The 26,260-nt window shown below is 43.4% G+C and overlaps 1 protein-coding gene across 1 annotated transcript in view; it reads left to right on the forward strand.

Moving 5' to 3' along the window:
- CDKL1 (cyclin dependent kinase like 1) overlaps nt 1–26,260 on the forward strand; it is a 50,097-nt gene that overhangs the window by 1,055 nt on the left and 22,782 nt on the right. The window contains exon 3 of the mRNA XM_087820568.1: nt 21,960–22,081. Coding sequence (XP_087676694.1) covers nt 21,960–22,081 — 122 coding nt within the window. The remainder of the gene's footprint in view (nt 1–21,959; nt 22,082–26,260) is intronic.

The following is a 26,260-nucleotide window of genomic DNA, read 5'->3' on the forward strand; positions in this document are numbered from 1 at the left end:
ACGAGTCACCAGTTATGTAATGAACTAGAAAGCAGAGGGGTAAGTGCAGGGCAAGGCGCTGTTCCCTTTCGGAGATGCTGTGGGCTCATTTTTCTTCCCAATTCTCTTCCATGTTACCTGTAGATCTTCAACTTCGATAGTCCAAGAACTTACCACAGCTCAGGTTTGTTAGCATTCATGATTTTCACGCTCCTAGGCTACCTTCTGTCAGTGTTCTCAGTCCATTAAGAATTAATCCTTCACCTGTTTTCAAATTGTTAGGAAGCTGACAGGTTTTCATTACACCTCACATTTATCTACTGCTGAGCATCATAATGTCCTGTCTCAAGAAGGATTCTTTTCAAAGAAGTGAAATGATCACTTTAAAAATGTTTGTTAGTTAACCCTAGGAGATCGTCATATCAAACAGGGAGGGGGCTGTTTATTACAAGCTAAAAACTATTTTTTTTTCTCTAATGGAAAGAGGCTTCTTTTCTGAATTTCTGTGAGAATGAAACCCAAACTGAAAGGTAGACTGTGACATGTGATGAATGCAGTGGGGGTTAACTTGGTTTTAAATAGCTAAGGCCTGTGTTCTAACATGTTGACTAACAACTATATGACAAGGAAGGAGCATCTCCCTCAGGGGAGATGACAGAAAGCACGGGATCTCCTCTTATCCCTGCGTCTGCATTTCTCCAGGCCTCTCTAAACAAGTCTTCCTTCCCCCTGAATTGTGTTATCTCTGGATAAGGACCCTGAATGGGAAGCAGCAGCAGGCTTTGGATAAATTAAAGTGAGTGGATAATGGGAACACTTTCTTCCTTGGGTTCAGGATGCTCTTTACCAGCAGGATGTTATCTATTCTGAGAAAAGACTTCCAACCACCCCCCTTCCCGAAGGGCTCCCCTGGGAAGGGGTGAGACCAGCAGTGTTCACGCCAGGGCCCCTCTGCCCTCCCCTCCCTCTGCACAGGGAGGCGTCCTCACCATTTCTCTGGCTGCTGGGCAGGGTCTCACTCTCTCAGGCTTTCCTGGAGAAGGTGATAGCTGTATTTCAAAGGGTTCCTTTACTCCAAGAAAAAGAATCTTCTTTCTAGTGGAGAGATACTCTTTTTCTGATTCTGAAGGTCCCCCGTGATGCCTCTTTGAAATCTCTCACCACTCTTTAGCAATATTGTGTTTGCAGGTGTAGCTCCCGTAATTACTTGAGTTCCCCCAGGATGGGGACCTCACCTCTGTATCAACGACATGGCATGTAGTTTGCCTCCAATAAATGTTGTTGTTGGATTTTTTAAAAAGGTTTAAAAAATAGGCTCTTAGAAAGGGTAGGTGTTGCCAATAAGTTAAGGAGTCAGACGTGTTCTCCTGAGTAAGTGAATATTGATGTGCTCTCAAGGATAGTTGTGTGCACAGGAGCCTGATTTCAAAGCAGGCAGCACCCCACTCTCCAAAATCAAGTGCACAGATGTAGACTCCCCTGATTTGTATGCAGTGATGGGACTAGATTTCTGTAGAGACTGTCCCTTTAAGCCCTAACTTTCAGAATCCTGTGATATTCCTAGCACATAATGGGCACTTAATAAATACTTGCTGAATAAATGAATTGAGGGTATGTTAAATATAGCCATGTTTTTCCATTTATTTTTCAGTAAATACTTATAGAGCCCCACTGTGCCTAAAACAATGTTTACACCAAGTATACCCTTTCAGACGTTAACTTGTGGAAGGGAAGTAATTTCCCCTCGGCTCTCACTCAGGAGAGACTGGGTTCCTAATGGGCAGGGCCTGTGTCATTCACCTTGTGTCCCCAGGCCTGGCAAGAACCCTCTAAATGTTTGTTGAATAGTGAAAATAAAGTGTCAGGAGGCATGTTTGAGTTAGACTTTGAGATGTTTAGGGAAGCATGGAATAAAAAGAAAGCATTCAGGGCAGACAGTCTATCCAGGGAAAAGGTGCATAAGTGGATAGCAGTGTATTGAGGGACACAAGTAATAACTCCAAAATCTTGGCCAACATGCCTGCTGGATGCTAACAGGCCAGGTAGAGAAGGGAAGGAAAGGAAGCCAGGGCCCAGTGGAAGGGAGTTTGAGCATTTTCCTGGAACACAGGTCTGGCCCTGGGGTGTGATGGTTAGCACCCAGCTTTGGGGTTTGGAGCCTGACTCCAGGGCATGTGTTGTAGCCCCTGAGAACAGGAAATTGGTGAGATGCAGGCAAGTGTTTTAGGGTCTCATCTGAACTGGAATTGAACTGAATAGAGCTTTAGTGCCCACGGGAAGGAGGATTACCAAGCTGAGCAAAACGCAGTTCCTCGGGCCCAGGGGAAGGCTGCAGCTCAGTGTCTCAGTGAGTTTAAGTTCCTAGGGTTTTCCTTGAACATCCCTCATGGAGCTGGGGCTTTAAATGACCCCTGCTAAGGTCAGGAACTAGGAGCAGGAGGACTAAGGTTGAAGGTACCCCAGTGACCTTAGCCAAAGCAGGTGAGCACAGGTAGGTGCTGATCGCCTGACTGTTCCCATTGTGATTAGGAAAGCTAGAAAGATAGCTCAAGGCTGGATGTGCAAGACTGAATGCCAGGCTAAGGAGTTTGGCTTTCTCCTATAAAGAAGGGAAGCTAGCCAAAATTTTTGTTTGTTTGTTTAGAAAGTTGTCATTTGTGGATTTTTGGATTTCATGAACCAAGTAATATTAAAAAAAAAAAAAAAAGTTGTTTTTACAGATTGGGATAGGGTTGTCAGCATTTAGAGAGAGACAGAAAGAGACAGACAGAAACACTGATGTGAAAGAGAAGCATTGATCGGTTGCCTCCTGTATGTGCCCCGACTGGGGGTCGAACCTGCACCCTTTTAATGTATGGGACAATGCTACAACCAGCTGAGCTATCCAGCCAAGGCAGAGTTGTCAGTATTTTAAAAAAACAACTACCAACTACTATCACCATCACTTCATAAAAGAAAGGATATTTTAATATTTTTTTTAAACTAGGAAAGACACAATTTTAGAAAAAAAGCCCAATCTTCCCAAAAGAGAGAAGTTGATAACCATAAATAACACTTATATACATTCATTTCTCAGGTGCCTGTGGGTGTATGTGTACAGTTTGTGTGTATGTGTGTGTTATCATTGCCCTTATTTTTCTCATTTCACTATCCATTGATGACGTTGGCGACATCATTTGTTTTGTGAGGCCTAAATCTCATGAAACTAAGCACTATGTCTGGGAACAAAAAGATTCCTCAGATCAGGTAATATCCTGCTTAATAAGGTCTATATCTGATACAACAAAATACTAACAGTACAAAAGAACTGAATGGCCCCTTGGAGTTTGTAATAGAATTTGGCCTGTATCAATCCTCAGAGAAGTCCTAGTGTGTTTGTTTTTAAAACTGTTTATTTAACAATTTAAAGCAACTCCCAATAGTTGCTGTTGGACTCTTAAAAATATTTGTTTCTTCTTAAGCAGATTTGGCTTGTAGGAGTGATTTGTTTAGCAATTGACTGTAATTTTTAAGGCAGCACATCTATAATGCTTCCAGTCCTTTGTGTGAAAGTATATATGAAAATGTCATTATCCATTAGTACATGCTTTGGCAGGTGGTAATTATAATCAAGAAATCTGTTTTGCTAATATTTTTAGAAAACATTTTTTTCTGTAAAGTTAAAACACTTCTCAAATGCTATTATTTTGTGCCATTTGGGGGGGAAAATAGGTGACACATTTTTATGAGAAAAATTTAGTATTTGTACTAATAAACTGCTTCTTGAATTAAATATAATCACTCTTTACCAAAGTTCCTATTGTAGTCAGCCCTTTAATGTTTTAATTTTGAATTATATTTTATCCACATTAGATAATTAGGCTTTATTAAAGAATAAGCAGTCATCCAGTTAAAATCGGTCAACTCATATTCGAAGAACAAATTAAGTTCTATTCTAGTGACAGTAATAAAATTATACTGCAATACCTGAGCTCAAAGCAACTATCCTACCCTTTCTCAAACTCATTTTCTTTTTTTACAATTACATTTATTGGGGTGACACTGGTTAATAAGATAGTATAAGTTTTAAGTGCGCAGTTCTGTAATACCTCATCTGTATATTGCAGTGTGTGCTCACCACCCAATGTTTAATCTCCTTCCGTCACCATATATTTGACCCCCTTACCGGCTTCAACTTCTCTCCACCCCCTTTCCCCTCTGGTAACCACCATATTGATGTCTGTGTCAGTGAGGATTTTTTATTTGTTGGTTGGTCAAACTCATTTGGGAAAAAGGAATAAATATAATATTTTCAGTTAGCGCTTTGATGAAGCACCTGTGCGTACTCTAGCCAACACGTGTTCATTTGGCAAGTTTTTACAGAACTCTTGCCATGTACCAGGCACTATTCTTGGCCCCTTTTCTCATAGGAAAGGAGAGCCTGAGAGTAAACAAATGGTGAAAAATAAAACAAGATAAGGGAGAAGGAGAAATGGAGGGGCTTGTTTTTTATTTAGGGTGGTGAGGAAAGGCCTTTCTGAAGAATGACATGTGAAGAGAGACTAGAAGGAAACGTGAAGGGAAGACTCATGTAGCTATCCAGGGGATAACCATTCCAGGCAGAGGGAACAAGTACAAAGGCCCCAAAGCAGGATCAAGTGATGGTTCTACCCATGTTCTGGTGTGTTCTAGGAGGAGCAAATAGATCAGTGTGTCTGGAGCAGGGTGAGTAAGGGTGAGGGTCATAGGAGATGAAGTTAGAGAGGTAAGGGGGTCAGACATGAGGGCCTGGTGGACCATGATAGGGACTGTGGATCTTACTTTGAGTGGAATGGGAGTCAGCAGAGTGTTTTGAATAGAGGGATGCCTCAGCGTGTCTTATATCCTAGAAGGATTCCTCTAGCTGCTGGTTGCTCCAGCTCCACAATCAGGAAGATCATTTGGAAGACATCTCCAGGTGTGAGATGATGGGGTCAGGTTCTAGATTTATTCTGAGAGAAAAGCATATAGGAGTCTGGTGGTTGGATGAGGAACCAAGAATGACTCCAACCTTCTTGACCTGAGTAACTGGAAAAACAAAGAGGTAGGGAGACTGAAGTGCAAATTTGGGGGGAAGGAAATCAAGAGGTCTACTTTGAATATGTTAAGTTTGGGATGTAAATCCAAGGAGACGGTAAAGTGGGCAATTATATATACAAGTCTGGCATTAAGGGGAAAGTCCAGGTTGCAGATATTAAGTTGGGAGACATCAGCATAGCAATGGTATTTAAAGCCATGGGACTGAGTCACCATAGGGAATGGAGACACCAATATCCAAGACTGAACCCTGGAGCTCCAGCATTTGGAGGTCAGAAAGATGAGGAGGAGCCAGCAAGGGAGGCAAGACGGGGTGACTGATGAGGTAGAAAAATCCCAAGAGCAATGTTCTCACAAGCTTAGTGAAGAAAATGTTTCAAGAATGCGGGAATGGGCAATGGTATCAAAGGTCATCATTAGTATAGACTTAGAAAATGTTAGGGTCATCTGAGATCTTCACAAGAACTGTTTGGGGGGTGTGGTAGGAAAGAGCTTCATCAAAGAAGGTCAAGAGAGAATGAGAAGTAAAAAGTAGAGACAGTGATATAAACAAATCTTTTGATGAATTTTATCATAAAAGGGAGCTGAGAAATAGGGCAGCAGGCACTTGGAAGGATGTATGGTCAAGGGAGTTTTTGTTGCTGTTGTTTTTAACATGGGAAATATAAGTATATTTGTATGCTGATGGTATTAATCCAGTAAAGAGAAAATGATGGCAGTGGAGGGAGAGAATTTCTAGGGCCATGACGTTGGGTTACTAACTTGGACCATGACCAAAAAATATAGCCATAATAGCACAATAAAAGACCAATTCCTGGACCAGCTAGGACGTTAGGCTGCCTCTTATTTTATTTGTAATGTTGCTGGGTTCTTTACAGACACTACCCTTAATCTTTATGTAGCATGACCCACAGCTATCTTCAAACCATGGGTGTAGAACTTCCTCCACCAGTATGTATGACATCTTCTGATTTGCATATTACCCACGAACCCTACAGAAAAGAATTCAATCCCTTTTCATAACTGGGATTCAAGCATAAGATATTTTGGATGGGAGGTGAGGCAGTCATGGCAGAAACCAGATTTCAGAGGGAGACAAAGTCCCTGAAAGAAAATGACCTTAAATCAGGAAATCTGGCATGATAGGCTGGAGTCATCGCGGGCCCTGTGATGGGACATGGCATTGTTTCTGCATAAAGTTGACTGTACTTGAACCCAACCCAGCCCCCTAGGGAATAACTATGTGTCCAACAAGAAAAGAGCTGTGTGTTGCAAAACAAACACAAACCAACCAAGCCAGGATAATTATATTACTAAGTTCCCAAGCCTCTGTGATGCTGAACCTTCTCTCTGTGGAATGAAAATGGTAGAACCATTGGAAGAGGAAACAAAAGCTTCCAACCAGCAGGGGTGGAAAGAACAGATGCTCCTAGAGGAGCTGAGGTGAAGGACAGGAGAGTGTCCCTATGAGGCGTGTGGGCAGACCTCCAGCAGAGTGGGAGATGGGACGGGGCCCGTAGACTAGATCAGACCAACATCCATCGAGAGCTGAAAGCAGCAGCTAGACATTGTCTGTGATAACCCACCCTCCAGGAGAGAAGAAGAATGAGAATCGGCAAGGAGAAGGAATTACCTATTGCCATTTGGTCACCCAGTAGACTTGAGCAAAGTGCCATGCATCCTTACCTAGGAGGCTCAAGTTATACAGCCTACAGGGTATTGTTATCCCATTTTACAAATGGGTTTGGGATGGTTAGTGATTTGCCATGGCCTCCTGGTTAGTAAGATGGGATGCAGACACAGTTCTCTCTGTCCCCAAGTCCATGCCCTGCTGCTCCCACACTCCCATCAGAACCATCACGTTACACCGCACACCACACTCTGAAGCCTCCCAGTGACTGGTCCTCAGCGTTTATCTTGCCCTTGCTCCGTCAGGGCCTTACCTGTGGCACTTACAGCTTCCATGGATGCCTGGGTGCAGAATCTTACTGAAATAGCAGTTCTTTCTAACTCTCATTCCCCAACTAGGCAGATTATTTTAGAAGGCAAAAAAAGTTAGGGCTTACCACCAACAAAGATAAGAATAACCATGGAGTAAAGTGTCTATTTAAAACTTTGCTATATACATTACAATAAAGCACATGCATTCATCATGAGAACAGTATCACTTAAAATATGCAGATGACACCATCTTACTGGCAGAAAATTAGCAATGATTTGAAACAACTTCTGATGAAAGTCAAAGAAGAAAGTGTCAAAGCAGGACTGCATTTGAACATCAAGAGACAAAAATTACGACTAGAAATACACAATTAAGACATTGAAATTGTTAAAGATTTTGCTTACAGTGGTTCATTCATTAGTTCAAATAAAGACTGCAGCCAAGAAATCCAGAGAAGACAGACTTGGAAGGCAGCAATGGAAGAATTAGGCAAGGTCACCAAGAACCAAGATGTGTCATTAGAGACCAAGGCTGAGATCACCCACACCCTCATATTCCCAGTTACTATGTACAGATGTGAAAGTTGAACAGCGAAGAAGGCTGATGGAAAAATATTGATTCATTTGAAATATGGTGTTGGAGGGGAGCTCTACAGATACCCTGGACCTCCAGAAAGACGAACAAGCAGTCCTAGAGGAAATTAAGCCTAAAACGTTGCTGGAGGCAAAAATGACAAAACTGAAGCTGTCCTACTTCGGGCACATGGTGAGAAGGCAGGGTTCTTTGGAAAGGTCAGTAATGCTGGGAAAAGGTCAGTAAAGCAGGAAAAGAGGAAGGCCCAACGTGAGATGGATTGACTCCATGAAAGACGCCGTAGGCTGAGCCTCCAGCTGAGCAGGGCTGTTTAGGACAGGGCATTGGGGACATCACTCAGTCGTAGGGTCCCCAGGACTCAGAGCTGGCTCAACGGCACGTAACACACACATCACCCCCAGAAAGGATGATAATTGGTTCTGGGGAGCAGGAGGCAAAAAAGTCGAGCTTTTGTATTCTATAAAGCACATATACAAACAGTATATATACAGATATACAGTATATCTGTGGTACTAAAATTTCATTGGGAAATGATTAGGAAATGTAAAAAGACTTCTTTGGGGGACAAATATGAAGAAAAGGTCCATAGGGTAGGGGAAGGTGGGAATGCGGAATGGGACTTTGTGGTTGTGAATAGTAATACCCGCCGAATGTTCGGAGCACCCCCGTTTTTCCTACTGTCTCCTCGCGTTCAGTAACCTTGCGGTGAGGCTGCCGGCTGTGTGACTGCACAGGGACGGGGCCATAGTTAGGAATGCAGTTTCTGATCTGGCTCAAAGCTGCTGGGTGACCTTGGGTAAGCTCCAGTGCCTCCTGGAACCTGGCCCGCCTTATCTCCGTGATTTATGTCTCTGTTTGGCGTCGCTTTGCTGACTTTTTGCTGAGGGGAGCAGAGTACTCTTGGGCCAAACACCCGCTAGCGGTCAAGCCACCTTGAGGCTGCAAGGGCAGGAAAGACGAGAGTCAAAAAGAGCAGGAGACTGGTGCAGCCACCGTGGAAAGCAGTATTTTTTGAGGTATCAAAAAATTACAAATGGAACTGCCTATGACCCAGCAATTCCACTTCTGGGAATATACCTGCAGAAACCCAGAACACTAATTCAAAAGAGTATTTGCACTCCTATGTTCATTGCAGCGTTATTTACAATAGCCAGGATCTGGAAGCAGCCCAAGTGCCCATCAGTAGATGAGCGGATGAAAAAGCTGTGGGAGATTTGCACAAGAAAATACTACTCAGCCTTAAAAAGGAAGGAAATCTTACCTTTTGTGACAGCATGGATGGACCTGGAGAGTATCATGCTAAATGAAATAAGCCAGTCAGAGAAAGACAAGTACCATATGATTTCAGTTATATGTGGAATCTAATGAACAAAATAAACTAACAAAACAGAAACAGACTCAGATACAGAGAACAGACTGACAGCTGTCAGAGGGGAGGTAGGTTGCAGGGCTGGGTGAAAAAGGTGAAGGCATTAAGAAAACAAAATTCATAGACACAGACAACGATATGGTGATTACAGAGGGGAAGGGGGGTGGGGGAGATAGAAGGGGGTAAAGGGGGATAATGACTTGGGGTGGTGAACACACAATACGATGTACAGATGATGTATTATAGAATTGTACACCTGAAACCTATACAATTTTATTAACCAATGCCACCCCAATAAATTCAGTGAATAACAAGAGCAGTAGCATAGGAGAGAGAAACACACAGGTGGGAAGGCAGAAAGGTGGGATTTAAACACAGGCACTAGTACAAAAGGAGGCGCTGGGGGTGATGCACTTCAGTCGCCCCCAGGAGGTTTGCTGCTTTCAAATTCCAGACCAGAAATACCGCTGGGCGAGTTACTGTCCTGGTGACAGTAATGTGTAGTGGGAAGGATGACTGTCAGGGTTCCCTGTTATCCAAAGCATTAGTTAAGTGCTTAATTCCATGTGCTCCCATGCCAGGACCCCATTCCACTAAATGCTAGCGGAGTACTGTGGAGAAGCTCCCTAGCACTAGAATCTAGTTAGAGCTTTCATAAGTTTTAAAGGCTTCTGCTTCCCCACGAGTAGTTGAATAGTATTTCCCAACTCAAAAAAAGTCTCAATGGGAAATTCTGTGACTTCTTTAAGAATTTAATCCTGCTGTTGCTAAATGGTGCTAATTTTTAGGTCTTTCTCTTCAAATTGTTTAGTTAGCTGGTTGAAATGGATTAGTAATATTCCTGTAAGTTGTGTTAGCTATGTTCAGCAATCTCTGTTATGTTTTATATGACATTACAAACCACAACGATCACATAAATGAGTGAAACAGGCTGAATGCAGGACAAGATGGAGAGGTGGAGACTGGGGCAAACTGGAGACTTCATGTCTCATGTAAAGTGGGTGGCCACTGCTCAGCTCCACAGACTGCAAGCCCAGGGGGCTAGATTTTCAGAGTCTTTCTTTAAAAAGCCAGAAATCAGAATTTTATGTAAAATCTTGGTTGTTCTTCACAACTTTTTATTTTGAAAACAATTTCAAAATATAAAGAAGTGGAAAGAATAATACAATATATACCTACATACACTTATCTAGACTCATTAATCAGTTGTTAGAAGTCTTCATTTTCTTCTGTCTCTTTCACACACTTTTGGCTGAATTATTTTCCCAAGTATGTAGTATGAATCTCCTAGAACAAAGACATTCTTCTGTGTAAGTATAATATAATTTCTACACTCAAGAAATTTATTATTGACACAATATTATTTAATATACAGTCTGTGCTCAAATTTCTTATATTGTCCCCATATACTTATATAATTATATATATATATATATGTATATATGAATGATTAGATCTTGGATTTTATATATAAATATATATATATTTATATATAAAATACATACATATGTATATATATAAATAAAATCCAGGATCTAATCAATGGCCGTACATTGCATTTAGTTGTCATGTCTCTTTAGAATACCTTTAATCTAAAACAGTTCCACAACTTTTTAATTCTTTTTTTGGTCTTTCATGATGTGGCATTTTTGAAGCGTCTAGGCCAGTAGTTCTGCAGACTGTGCCTTGACAGGCTGTGAGGCCGTTCCCACATGATGTGCTGCAGAGTAAATGTTTTCAGCGGGATACTGCATGGGTGAGGATGTGTCCATCACACCAGTTCCCCGCGGGAAGATCATGGTGTCAGTTTTCCCCATAATCAGTGCTCTCAGTTTTAATCTCATGGTTAAGATGGGTCTGTCATATTCCTCAATCATAAAGAAACTTTTTCCCCTTTAAAATTAATAAGTAATCTGTGGGGTTATCATCTGCAACTGTGTGACTAACTTGTTCCCCAATAACTTTGACCCAGCAATCCTTGTCTCAATCAGTTATAGTAAGAGTTATTGTAAAATGGTGATTTTTCAATAATTCTTTCTATATTCATTAGTTATCATTTTTCAGTAAACAAAGAGCCCCCCCCCCATACATATATTTTCTAGCATCACTGAATTCGTGGGGGGTTTTTCCAGCATGTTAGAAACCATCACTGTTATTATTCTTTCGGATTCTCAAATTGCACGCATTTGGACACTTGGGCTCCTTGGCTCCTGGTCCTTTGTCCTCCCAGATGCCCATCATTCCTTAAGTGTCTTTGCTATGTGCACAACAGAATATCTCAAGCTCATTCTGCCCCAGCTCTGGAACCAGCCATTCTTCCAAGGAGAACCACTTCCTTTTAGTGAGAATGAAATCTGACTTTAAAACATTAACATGTAATTAAAAAAAAAAATTTAAACACCATTCAAGCCAAACAGAACACATCCGCAGACATTGGTTGGCCTGCAGGCTTAGTTTTGGGCCTTCAGATTGTGCAGCTTTCATGACATGCAGATGCTGTCGTCAGAGAACGGCAGCTCCGGCCCCTCGCTGTCCATTGCTAGAACATAGATGCTGGCCGTTTGTGGAAACTGGTTGTCAACAGCATGGAAGAGAAGGCAGAGCATTCCCTTGCCCACAGTGATAGAAACCAAACAGTCCCCTTATCATCATCTCTACTTATTTGTTCAACAAGTGGAGACCTGTTTAATTTTATTTTTACAAGATAGCATAATAACTGCAAATAGTAACAGACTGTTTTGTTTGTTTATTAGAAGATTTTTTTGCCTTAGCTCATAATGTGTTTATCTAGAAAGATTATGTTCCTGCTGTGTAGTGAACTCCTAAGTAATAAAGCTGCCACACAGGTATTCAAGAACAAAAGAAGCAGAAATCAACAAGCTGGTTCATTACCTACTTAAAGACACCCAGTTTGTCAGGGGATTAAACACATACCATCTGCCCTAAATGCTCCTCCGCACATCCTACCACACATCTTAAACTCTAGAAAATAAAATGCCATAGAGCAGGAGGAGGCAGGATCCGTGGTTATATAATGCACACTGATGAATAAATGTTGCTATTGCTTTTTTTTTTTTTTTTTTTTTACCACTTAAGTTATTTTTATTTCCAGCAAATAAAATTCATAGGTAGACGACCTGTGTTATACACATGGTGGGGCAAAAGTACGTTTACAATTGTTCATGGGGAAAATAATACAATAATTAATAACTAATAATACAAGAGTAAACTGTGTTTCGTGTACTCACAACTACTTTTGCCCCACTCTGTATAGTTCTTTTTTAAATTTATCTTTATTGTTGAAAGTATTACAGATGTCTCCCTTTTTTCCCCATTGACTCCCTCCCCCCACTCCAGGCCTTCACCACACTATTGTGTATGTCCATGGGTTATGCATATATCCTATAAATTCTGGTTAATCTCTTCCAACCCCTCACCCCCCGCCTTCCCTCTGAGATCCCTCAGCCTGTTCCATGCTTCTGTCTCTGGATCTGTTTTGTTCATCAGTTTATTTTGTTCATTAGATTCCTCATATGAGTAACATCATGTGGTACTTGTCTTTCTCTGACTGGCTTATTTCACTTAGCATAATACTCTCCAGGTCCCTCCGTCCTGTCTCAAAGAGTAAGAGCTCCTTCTTTTTTACAGCTGCGTAGTATTCTATGGCATAAATGTCCCACAGCTTTTTTATCCCCTCATCTACTGATGGGCACTTGGGCTGTTTCCAGATCTTAGCTATTATAAATTACGCTGCTATGAACATAGGGGTGCATGTATTCTTTCTGATTGGTGTTTCAGGAATCTTAAGATATATTCCTACAAGTGGAATCACTGGGACAAATGGCAGTTCCATTTTTAATTTTTTGAGGAAACTCCTTACTGTTCCATAATGGCTGCACCAGTCTGCATTCCCACCAGCAGTATACTAGGGCTCCCTTTATAGAACATTCAAACCACACTAGAGAGCAGTACTTTTTTATATGGAATGGAAAATTTTTTGAATGGACCAGGCTTGTTTCTTTCACTTTAAATGTTCTAAATGTTTTAATTTGCCTTTTTATTTGGCAGGATTAATGTTTTAGACCTTTTAGGCCACAAATCTGCCTTCAGCGGGAATATTTTCTTGCTAATTATTAACCTTCTTTATTACTTATCAACTTTAAAAGCACTGTAGTAAAAATGCTGTTGGATAAAATTGCCTGGTTGAAAATCTTTGAACTCCATTCCTTTTTTAGTTAGAATAATGAAAGGTGAGTATCTAAATCAACTGATGCTATCAACCATATGTAAAAACCAAACAAATAATGTGTTTTATAACTGTCAGTACATTGCTGCATTCATTAGTGACTGCGTCGTCGTTCATTTTCATTTTGGTTACATCTGTACTATTGCTTCTTTCCTGGTACTTTTCATACACTCTACTTCGTTAGTCACAGTAAAACAGATTCAGCATCCACTGTGCATGTTCTCAGCCCGTGCTGGGTCTAGAGAGGAATCCAGAAGAGATCACAGCCCAGGTCTCTGGCCAGCGCACCAGCCTGGCACATTCTGTCCTGTCCGTGTTGTCCACAGCAAATCTAAAATGAATAAACTACAGGTCCCCTCTACCTTTCCACCCATGATTCCAGCTTTTTGTTGTTGTTAAACCTCACCCAAGGATATTTTTTCCATTGATTTTTAGACAGAGTGGAAGGAAAGGATGGAAAGGGAGGGAGGAAGAGAGAGAGAGTTGTTAGAGACACATCGATTGGTTACCTCCCACACACACCAGGACTGGGGCCGGGGATGGAACCTGCAACCCAGGTATGTGCCTTTGACTGGAATTATCCCCCGAGTTTAGGTGCGCGGACCCAAGCTCTAACCACTGAGCAACACCGGCCAGGGTGACTTCAGCGTTTTCAGCACTCCTTCACTTCATACATCACACCCTTTCCTTCTCTAGTCATCCTTGAAACAAAACATAGCCAGGGTATGTATCTGCCATGGGGGTTCTTGGCATTTGGAGGAAATATGGGATCAAGGCACCTTTTTTTAAACCAAAAGAAAGTATTAAAGAATGATTCCTCAGCAACACCATAATGGGTGTGGAATATTTCCCTCTAGGCTGGACAGGATGGTAACAATTAAATAGCTTTTTAAATAATGAAAATAGCTTTTCCTTCTCCACAGCTGATGTATTAACTAGCTCTCTGAAACTAACTTCAAAATATCTATCTTGGTTTGACAATACAGTGAAGAGACCTATGCAAATCATTTAAAAGACATTTGTATGATACAGTAATGTGCTTATGTAAGAAAAAAGCTGAAGTTACAGAAGACTGTAAAGTGAAAAGGGAAGCCTATCTTGCCCTTCATGCTCCATTCTCACCCCCTGGCCCCACCCACCATCTCTCATATGTCATCCCAGAGGATTTTTATGCTTGTACAAGGACATACATTTCCTCCTTAAAAACAGACACAAATGCTATCATACTGAATATGCTATCCTGTGATTTCCTTTTTACATTTAACAGTATATCTCGGACATCTTTATGAGTCAGCACATACTGATATGACTTACTCTTTTTAACAGCTGCATACTATTTTATCATTCGAATGTACTATAAAGTCCTACCGTTTATTTAACTACTCACCTATTAATGAACATTTGGCTTTTCCCATTGGCTAATTGTGTATACATCGAGCTCTGAAAGTTGGAGAGAATATGGGGGCAGGAGGCAGGATTTCTCTGTAAGTGGATTGTGGGAGGGATGATGAGAACCCAGTTCTGCTTCCCTCCTGCTTCCCAAACCCACAGAGAAGCTGCTGAAATGAAGATGCCATACCGCATGGTGGCGGCTGATTCAGTGCATGTGTCCCCGAAGGCTGGGGTACAGATGCCATCGTTCCTTCGGCTGGCTGGTGGTAGGTGATGGGGTTTATGGGAGAACCGATGGGTGGGTTCCTTAGCTGTGTGCTAATAATCATTCCTCCTTTGCAGTAAAGTGGGCCTCTGGTCTGATGTGTGGACTCCCATACTGGAAAGGCAAACACTCTCTAAGCCTGTGACTGTGGGGCGGGCAGGAAAGGTACGCCCCATGTCTAGAGTTAGTGTCAGTTCCGGTAAGAACAGATCGCAACCCCTTCCGCGTGGCAGCCGGTCTCCTCCAGGGACAGTGCATAGCGATGCCTAAGGGTCAGGCAGGCCCGGTCAGCAGCAGCAGGAGCCAGATCAGCCTTGGAGAGGGAGCCAGTGCTGCGGGGCCATGTGTCACCACCACCCCTGCAGCCGTGGCTCCCTGTTCATGGATCAATTGCACAAGCACTGGGGTGGCCAAGGACAGAGCAGGCTGGCATCCACCGGAGAACACACCCTCTGCCTGGTTGCTCACGGCTCCCTCGGCATCAATATGAGGCCCAAAGACCCTCAAGCTCTGTGCTCACTCCCACAAGTACAATTTATGCCTCTTCTCCAAATGCTCTTTCAACCTCGCCCCTTCCAGACTTAAATAGTTTGACAAGACAAACTATTTGCCACTACCCACAGGCCCAGGCTTACCTAAGGCCTTTCTTCCTCATGCAAAGTGAACCATCCAGCACACTGCCTGAAGCTCGCTCAGAGGGAGGATCCCCTTTCATTGCTGTCCTTTAAAGCCTCTGCCAAGGGGGGGCAATAGCATGGCGGCCGACCATTTTCAACTGGTGCCAGCATAGTGAGCTGATCCATCTGTGACCTCGACTTGGGGTTTTTCTCTTTCATTATCTGGAAACTCCCATTGAACCATACGTGTATGTCATTGACGGAGGGGTGACAGTGCAACAAAGCAGATGACATAGAATAAGCCACCACTTTTTGTAACTTGCTTGTGTCTCCCCTCCCCCCCCTTCTGGAGCTGGATCACAAATGTATAGGTTTCAGTTTGGTGGATGGCTGGTGCATCCTTGCAGCCTTATGATAGCGTGTCTCTGTTACCCAGTTCGCAGGGGCAGCTCTGGGTCACAGAATCACCTGATGTCCCATGGTCAGGTGCTCAGTCTCTACTAAGGACTTACCAGGTGTCCTTGTCAGGAATTAAGTCCCAAGTCACGGGACAGTGCTCCCACGCCAGTGAATTTCCCCCTGTCCAGCTTCTACTTCTCCACTGCCATGGTCCGGCACCCTCAAGATTCCAGCTGGTACATATGAGCCAGGTCTTGGAATTCCCTGAGAACAGTTATTTCCTCCTGGAGCAAGAACCATATTGCCTTGCTCAGGCTGTTACAGCCTCACCCTGGTTATAGGTCTGTGGGCCCTGGGAGGAGGAGGGGATCGAGTCAGGAGCCACCTGACTCACTGAGGTATTTTCAGCTCTCCATGGGAGAGGAAGCATTTCACCTTCGGCAAAGGGGCAGAGGCTGCTTTTAGGGCTCAGAGAAGTTTGAGGGTCTAAGACTCTCAGGGTTATCTTCCTAAATGTCCCTATCCCAGATTTCTGGGTCCCTCGCTTTTTTCACCGGGGCCCTGACTTTGGCTTAAGAGACGTGTTGAGGCAGTACGTCATCTCTTTTGTCTCTCTGCTACTCTTAAACTTTAAGTCCTGAGCCCGATTTTAGCACAGTCCGTCCTGGGTCTACAGGAGATAACTGTCTCTTTAAGTACTGCCGTAGAGGCCTTCTGACTCCCCCAGTTGATGGATGACTAACCGGAACCCATCTATCATTCTCTGTTTTCTTTTTTCAACAACTTAAAGGTGTTAACAAAAGCCGGCTCATTCGATAATCCCCGTAATTACCACTGCCCCATATTAGTCATGTGCCACGGCTGTTGCACAAGCCAGCCCGCCCCTCATGCAGGAGCAGCACTAATGAAAGTCAGTAATTGTGTTGCCGCACCTCCCCAGGGCTCCCTCTCGCCCCACTTACCTCCAGCAGTGGGGGCCTTGGGGGCCTGGTTGCCATCTGCCTGGTGATTGATCCAGTTCCAGAATCCTATTCTGAAGGTCTGCTAGCGAGGGCCACGTCTAGTACCAGCTCTCTCAGCCTGTACACCTCCAGAAAGCAAAGTCTGAGACAAGGGACTCTGTTAGTAGCCTGTTTTGGGAAGTGATACCGGGGAGCAGCAGTAGGGGACAGGAGAGAGGGAAATAGGGAAGGAGGCAAAGCCAGTGCAAGGGGCAGCAGGGACTCCTTCTGCCAGGGCTCTGCAAGGAGTCCGAGGACTAGAAGAGCGGGATTTACCCACCAGTTCCTGTCCTCCGTTGGTCAAGGGATCCCCCCATGGAGTTTTACCTTCCACATGTTAGATTCAACCCACCAGCATCCCAAATCTCAGTTTCCCAGAAGCCCTGGGGCAGAAAACCAAAGACACAGAGCGCAGCAGAGGTGAGGGGCTGCAGACTACATGGCGCAAACCTGGTTGCTACAGAAACGGTTAAATTCAAAGCTGCCCTGCAAGGAGGGGAAGCAGGACAGGAGAGGCAACTAACACCTTGTTGCTAATCTGCAAACATTCCAGGCAAGATCCCACAGAAGAGCCTTTGGGATAGTAGTTCTGTCTGCCTGGAACATCTCTGGACATCCTCAGGACCACCTTCTCCAGATCTTTCGTCATGTGTCTCCTTTTCAGTGAGGTCTTCTCTGATCACTCTGTTTAAATGCAGCCCCCCATCAGATTATGTCTCCTACTTACTTTATTTACTTGTCACCATCTAGTGTGCTCAGATACAGAGGTGAGAAAATATAGGTTTACAGTTCTTATGGAAAGTAATAATAAATAATAATACAAGAATAAACTGTGTTTTGTGTACTCACAATTGTAAACCTACTTTTGTCCACCTCTTTATAAGCTCCCGGCAGCAGAGATTTTTGTCAGCTTTGCTAAATATTGTAGTTTCAGAGCTTAGAATAATGTCTGGCACCCAGTAGGACTCAGTATATGTTTCAAATAATAATCTATAACAAGTGAATATGTGAAAATAGAATGTTTTGCACATATCTTAGTGTCCTTTCTGTTTTGATTTATTTTCATCAGATTACTCAATAGCTTGCCTCCTTCACCTGACATACATCATTGTCAAAGATCAATAGAGAGGCCTCTATTAATTTCATTCTTTTTAATAGCTGCACAGTACTTAATATTTCATTGTTTAAATGTACCACTATTTATTTAGCCACCCTCTTCTATCAAAGGACATTTGTGTTATTTCCAACTTTTTACCTACACAAACAATACTTCAATAAATATCCTTGTACATGTATTTTTATGTAGTGGTGCTTTTATTTATATAAGGTATATTCCCAGAAGTGGTGTGCTGGGTAGAAGGGTGTGTGTGTGTGTGTGTGTGTATGTGTGTGTGTGTGTACGTGTGTTTCAGTAGACTTTATTTTTTTATTTTTAAATTTATCTTTATTGTTGAAAGTGTTACAGATGTCCCCTTTTTTCCCCATTGATCCCCTCCACCCCGCATCTACCTCACCCCCAGGCCTTCCCCATAACAGTGTGTCCATAGATTATACATATACGCATATAAGTTCTTTGATTAATCTCTCCCCACCAACTCCGCCATCCCCACCTTCCCTCTGAGATCCCTTAGTCTGTTCCAGTGCTTCTGTGTCTCTGGATCTATTTTGTTCATCAGTTTATTTTGTTCATTAGATTCCACATAGGAGTGAGATCATGTTGTATTTGTCTTTCTCTGCCTGGCTTATTTCACTTAGCATAATACTTTCCAGGTCCCTCCATGCTGTCCCAAAGGGTAAGAGATCCTTCTTCTTTACAGCTGCGTAGTATTCCATGGCATAAATGTACCACAGCTTTTTTACCCACTCATCTACTGATGGGCACTTGGGTTGTTTCCAGATCTTAGCTTCAAGAGACTTTATTTTTTAAAACAGTTTTGATTTACAGAAATCTGAGACCATCATATAGAGAGTTCCCATATACTGTCCACCTGGTTTCACATATTATTTATTTATTTATTTTAAATATATCTTTATTAATTTCAGAGAGAGGAAAAGAGAGGGAGAGAAAGAGACAGAAACGTCAATGATGAGAGAGTCATGGATCGAGCCCACAACCTGGGCATGTGCCCTGACCGGGAATCGAACCCCGATCGCCTGGATCCTAGGTTGACGCTCAACCTCTGAGCCACGCCCGGCCGGGCTGGTTTCACGTATTATTAACCTCTTGCATTAGTATGGTACATTTGTTATAATTAATGAACTAGTATTTATACATTATCATTAACTAAGGCCCATATTTGATTCAGATTTCCTTAGTGTCAGTCGAATGTCCTTTTCCTGTTCCAGGATCCCGCGTAGGATACTACATTATATTTACTCCTCATGTGTCCCGGGCTTCTCTTGGCTGTGACAGTTTCAGATTGTCTGTGCTTTTGATGGCCATGACAGTTTTGAGGAGTACTGGTCAGGTGTTTTGTACAATGCACCCGTGTTGGAATTTGGTGTTTTTCTCATGGTTAGACTATAGTCATGGGTTTCGGGAGGAAAACCACATTACCTGGCTGAGATAGTGCTTGCAGGTTTCTCCACTAGGCAGTTGCTCTTGTCCTGTCTCCATCCTGTACTCTTCGGAAGGAGGACACTGTATGCAGCCCACACATCACGAGTGGGAAGTTAGGCTCTCCTCCATGAAGGCAGGGTATCTGCAGGAATTATTTGGAATTCTTCTACATCGGAGATTTATTTATTCTCCCCTGTTTATTTATTCATTCAGTCAATCATTCATTTATATCAGTATGGACTCATGGATATTTTACATACCCCCATCAAAGTAGAGTTTGTTTTTGTTTTAGCATTTCCTTACTTTTTAGCACTACAAGATGCTCCAGCCTCATCTTGTATTTTTCCTGCCCTACCTAGAATCATCCATATCTCCCAGGAGCCCTGGTTTCCTTTGTTGGAGAAGAGTATTAGCAGCCAAGATCTGAGCTCTAGGTGTACTTGTTGCTACTGGGGTATGGTTGCTTCTAGGCCCTTTGACCTGACAGAGCAAGGTGATCTATGTGTGTGTACCAACCCATGTATACAAACATGTCTACAGTTATTTCTGTATGTAATCATCTGTATTTGTATTAAACTAAACATGAGTTCATACGATGTCTCCAACTCTAATCCAGTATTTAAAATACAAAGAGAAAAGGGAGACCAAAGTATAATTGCAGCAGCAAAGGTGGAAACTTTATACACAAGAAACTACATCCATGTCTGAGCGGCCTAGCCTTCTAGATATAGTCTAGCTGGAGGATGGCGGTGACTGGCCTGGTAAGAACCTCTGGAACCCTCCAGATTGGGCCAGCCCAGCTCAGAATGCTGAGGAATGAGACTGGGTCTGAGACTTTGGCTTCACATACTCATAAAGACAAAGGGATTGTAATTAAATGAGCCCTGAACTACATCTTTGTAGTATATATGGTAATTTAGCCTGTTCTATTAAAGTGACTTGTATGTGTAATAAACATGTTGAATAAGCCCGTGACCGTCCATCCATCATGTTGCTTGGTTCTTCTCATCTAATTCCTCTGTATGTTTCTAAAGAAGCCCCTTCAGTATTAAAGTGGAAACATCCAAACCCTCGTGAGTGCAGGCAGCACTGTGAATGTTGAGCTATAATCAAAACCTCCAGGCTACTGATTGCAAACTGGTTTCAAGATTAGAGGTGCCTCTCTGAGCTCTGGCACTGGAGTCAACAGAGAGAGGGGAGTAATGTGGTTTGAGAAGCTAAACCCACAGGATCTGGCTGCACTGACACTGCTTCCAGGGAGGTCACACGGCCTCTGCTGGGGGAACCAGCCAGGCGCTCGCAGGCCTCTCCCCACCTGACCTTTCAGCAGCATCCAGCATCCATCACCGCAGACCTGGTCCCTCTCTCACTGATGGTCCCACCATCTGCCCCATTAAACAGACCTTTGGTCATCCTTGAGACTCCTTTGTTCTGCCAGGTTATGCCCGTGGCATCATGGCATCATCTTCTGTTACCTTCGCACTTACCTTGGGGACCTTCTTCCCTCTCTCCTACTCTGCTTCCTTCTCATCAGCACGCATCTGGGTGCAGGGGTTCCTTGGGTCTCTTCCCTTCTCACTCCCTCTTCAGGGCAGTCGCATCTGCCCATGGCCTCACTTACACTCGTGCTGACTCCAGCTTTTATCTTCAGCTCAAACTCCAGCCAGCCTGAAGATTCCACCTTGGTATCTCAGAGTCCCCACCAACCCAACATGCCCCAAACAGTAGTTTCTTCGCCCCAAAACCTGTTCCCTCTCTTACTGTTGGTCCCACCATCTGCCCCATTCTAGAGACCTTTGGTCATCCTTAGATCCCCCTCTTCCCCCTCCCTCACCGCCAGCCCATCACCACATCTGATTATTCTAATAACAGAGAATATCTCTGAACACTGCCTTTCTCACCATCTGTCTTGCCTCTGCCCAGGTCCATGTTCTAGATTCATACCTTCTGGCACATCAGGTTGAAGAGTCTTCCGCGTTTCCTGTTTTAAAATGTTTCATCAACTTAGGAATCACGATATGCTTATTCATTCACAAATAATTATCAAGGCCCCATTCCGGGGGGTACAACAACTTTATTCTGAGTAAACAAGAGAACACAGACCCTGAGATGGTCCTTACATTCTATGTATTGATAGCAGAGGACATTAAACAATCAACTGAGACATTCTCACTTTGTAATTACTACATGCTTCAGGGGAGCTACAAGCCAGACGGGGGAGGTCAGGGGACACCTCCTTAGGAAGGGACATTTCATCCGAGCCGTAAAGGGTGAGTTTGTATTTACTAAAAATTCCCCCCTCCCTTTCACTCTCCTTTCTTATCTCTCTCTGCCTTCACCAACCACCTGGGTTAATCACATTTCACTTACAAGCTGCTAACAAAACAGCCCATGAAGAGAAGCAAGATAATACCATTTACAGGCCACTTCAGCCAAGACAGAAGCGTCCGAAAGGACAAACAGCTTTCTTTTTATTTGATCACAACTAGAGAGAGCTCTTTCCTGACTCACATTTAAAGCCTTGTTTTTCCTGTTTTCAGCAACTCAAGCATCCCAACCTCGTCAACCTGATCGAAGCTTTCCGGAGGAAGCGGAGGCTGCACCTGGTCTTTGAGTACTGCGACCACACGGTTCTGCATGAGTTGGACAGACACCGGAGAGGGTGAGTGAGCATCCCCCAAACAAAACCCAGCACGCGCACCGGGACTGTGCGGGGACGTTAGCAGCGACCCTTGTCAGGTGAGGCGAGAGGAGCCAGGGTCTGGACAGCGTGCTCCGCTGCTGGGCCGACGGAGGAGTTACCGAAAGTGTTAGGAGAGGGGCCACGTGGAATCATTTTCGTGGAGAGAGCAACCGCAGCATTATTAGGTCTGACTTGATCTCTTTAGGGCATTACCTCTGCACTACCCAAGAAGCTGCCCGAGTCTCTAAGAAAGAAAAGGAAGGATATTAGTTATTCTCTGCCTGACCAGGGAAGTGTGAGGACGTGGAGATTGAAAGGAAGATTCCAAAGACAATGGCTGCTGGGAAGTTGATGGCTAAAGAACGTGTCGCCGCATCCAAAGCAGTCCGGATGTCCCTTCTGCTGTCTTCATCAGGGCTTCTTTGGTTATAAGTGACAAAAACCCAGCGGAAGCAAGTGCAGGTCAAAAAGGCATGTGTTGGTGGCTGTGACTAGGAAGGACTGTGGGTGACTTTAAAGGCTTCGCTGATCTTATCACATCCCTCTAGCATATGCAACTCTTCCGTGTGCATTAGAAGAAGGCTTGGGGGGGGGGGGTCCTCTGGTTGAGGGTAGCCCTTGCCAGGGCGAGCAGAATGCAGGCTGGATTTTGGCTCCCACCCACTCCTCAGCTAGATGTCTTAAGGTAGCGTGCCATAGGTGGTGGCTGTTCGCTCTCTCAACTCTTCTTTTTTTTTAAATGTGTTTTTATTGATTTCGGGGGAGGGGGAGAGAGAAACATTAATGATGAGAGTCATTGATCGGCTGTCTCCTGCATGCCCCCTACTGGGGATGGAGCCCGAAACCTGGGCATGTGCCCCGACCAGGAATCGAACCGCGCTCTCCTGGATCATAGGCCGATGCTCAACCTCTGAGCCACACGGGCTGGGCTCAACTCTTCTTTGTGTTGGCTTCATTCTGCTTTGCAGGAGAGTCTCCCTTATAAGGTGAATTTTGGAGGGTGTGTGTGAGGAGTGTGTGGTGTGGGATGGGAAGAGTTAGGAAGGGGAAAATATGATAGAAAGCATGGCTGCAAGCTTTTATCAACCTATATAGCCATTCTAGAAGAAAGGAAGTTCTAGAAGAAGGTAGCATCTACATATAAAGTCCAGTGGAAGACTCTAAGTGGCTCAGCTCAGGTGATGCAACTATCCCTGTGGCCAGAAGGAAAGAGTGCAATGATTAGCATGCCCTGAGAGATACGATTCAAAGCAGGTCAGTCAAGGAAGACTTCATGGAGGAGGTGGCCTTTGGGTTGAAAGATGAGGAGATTTAAGAGAAGTTAAGCAGGAAAGGATATTCCATCTCTCCTTTTGCTCTGCTCCTGGGAGCCCAACTTTGGCTGGGGACAATATGCAGAGTGTATTGTAGATCAGAATGGTGGAATGAGGTCCCATCCCAGTCACACTCACACTCAGTGGCTGGAGGCTGAGGCTCTTTTAACAATGCTTTCAAGCCTGGCCCAAGGCCATGTAGTGGCGGTTATATATTATCTACCATGACCTCCAGGCAAGTGGGATTAAAGTGGTTTATAGTTTGTTAGTGACCATGGCATAGGCTTTTCATGTTAATTTACACAACCAGAGAGCCAAGAGAACAGACACCTCCCTTCAGAAAGTCATTGATACAGAGAAATGTGTTCAAGGGAGAAAACCTTGAGTATTGTTGATATTTGCTCTTTGGATGCTTAGAAGTGACATTTCAATGAAATTTATAAGTATAAGTTACTTGTGGCTTTGTGGTTGGTACAAGGGAGGTGTTGCAGGGAGTTTGATTAATCACATTAGATTGAGTCACCTGGAAACACTGATTAGTGGGAGGTTGAAAGCAATAGGGAGTCACTTCTTTTTGGCATACAGTTTGAGCAGAAGGAAAAAGGGATAGGACAAGAATGATTAGAGTTATTTTGGAGAAGATTCAGATTCATGTTGATACTAACAAGCCAATTTATGCCACAAGATAGAATAGGTATCCTGCTGCACTGACACAAATATGTATCTATTATAATTTCCAGTGCTGTGTTTCTGTTGTTCATATTTGCTCTCATACAAGAATCTTACCATTCCTTATCTTCTGTAGGCTTTAATATGCTTTGTACTTACTATTATATAACTATTGCTCTCTCATATCTCAAAGTTTCATAAATGACTAGTTTAAGCATTCTCTCCTTATTTTTCTGCTCCTCTAGAAATGCAGCCAGATGCAATACTTCACAGATTCTCCCCTGGGCAGATTCTATTACCACCAGCTCCTCCTCTGTCTCTGGTATAGTTTGTTCAAAGAACATGTGGTGGGTAAAGGTTGTCACTACAAATTTTCATTCTCCTTCAGTAGAATTCCCAAACTTTATAGAGCCCTAAAAGTCTCTCTCTTTTTTAAAAATACATCTTTATTGATTTCAGAGAGAGGGGGAGAGAGAGAGAAACATCAATGATGAGAGAGTCATTGATTGACTGCCTCCTGCACACCCCCTGCTGGAGATCGAGCCCGCAGCCCTGGCATGTGCCTTGACCGGGAATGGAACCACCATCTCCTGGATCATAGGTCAATGCTCAACCGCTGAGCCATGCTGGCCGGGCTCTCTCTTTTTTCTAATTAAAAGTGATACATTGTTTGTTGTAAAATTTTTAAAGTACCACAGCGACATCTAGAAAGAAACATAATTAGTTTAAAATTTTATTTTAATTATTTTTATGCATATATATCTAAAAAAATTATACTCTACATACTATTCTGCATTTTTATGTGTATTTGGGAGCTGTCCCCCTATTTATGCATATTTTCTTTTATATTTTTTAAGTGGCTGTATGGAATTTCATTGTACAAATATACCATAATTTCTTTACTCAATCCCCCATTGATAAATATTTAGATTGTTTCTAGTTTTCTACAGTAAACAACCACTTGCATAAGTAGTTTTATAGGATAAATTCCTAAGAACATATTATTTCTACAGGAGCTTAGCCAGCCCTTTCTTCTCCAACTTTCTTGTAGTCTTGTGTAGAAGTGAAGCTTTGGTTGTTTGGCTTCTTGTAATGTCACAGTGTTAGAAAAGCAGTAGTGGAAACAGCGGTGCTGTATGGAGAATGCCAGGAAGAGGTCCGTGTTCTCTCTTCATCTCTCTCGTCTCATGATAGATGAGAATTTAACTTTCTTACACCATTACACTCTGTTTCCCTTTTCTACTCCCCCAAAATAGTTACATTAAGATTTTATTAATTCAGTATTCACTGTTTCCATTATGATGCCTATGTAAATATTACTTACGGCTGAGCATCTTACCGTACAGGGTTTCCTTTCGTACTTTTTCTGCAAATTAATATTTGCCATGGTTTTTAAATTTGCTTAATATCCTTTAACCCTATTGCTAACTTTTCTCACTCTCTCTATTAGCCTCTCAATATACTTTCCCACAGGATAATCACATCACATAATCCATTCATTCCTTTTTCTTTTTCTTTTTCTTTTTCTTTTTCTTTTTCTTTTTCTTTTTCTTTTTCTTTTTCTTTTTCTTTTTGCGACCTCCTGTCTTTAGAAAACCCATTCTCCCTCTGCCTGGCTTGTGCTCAAAGCCTGTCATCCAGCTGTCTTCCTGAGGCTTCCCTTTGCTGTCATCCTTGGAATCCCACTGCATTTCTCTATGGTTGGATTTACCGCTTCCCCGATCTCCTGTCTTCCTCTTTCTGGGTTTATTTACTTATTTTGGCCAAGTACATCCATCTCCAATCCTTTAAAAAGATGGCACAGTCACACAGAAATCTAGACTACAGACATTTCTACGATATCCCATCCCCTGCTCCTCATTTCCCCTTGGAGTCAGTCACTCGGAATCCCCTCCTGTTCCTGGAGGTGAAACAATTCCCAAAGCAGGCAGGAGGGCACACGGCGAGGGCTCAGGAGCACGCCCCTCCACCCTTCCTACCAGTGGAAGTGGGTCCCCTTCCACGCTCCCGGGGAGGAGCGCCCCTGCTGAGCCCAGGGGCGCCCAGTGGGCTTCGGAGGAGCAGTCGCAGCTCCATGAGCCAGCTGACTAAAGAGCCCCAGGGAGGCCACCCAGCAGGGTGGCGACCCAGGCAATGAAGACCCGCCTTGCTGAGCCCCTCCCGCCTTGGTTTGGGA

The sequence above is a fragment of the Miniopterus natalensis genome, chromosome 1 (assembly GCF_054644295.1).
Source record: "Miniopterus natalensis isolate mMinNat1 chromosome 1, mMinNat1.hap1, whole genome shotgun sequence".
Classification (NCBI taxonomy): Eukaryota; Metazoa; Chordata; class Mammalia; order Chiroptera; family Miniopteridae; genus Miniopterus; species Miniopterus natalensis.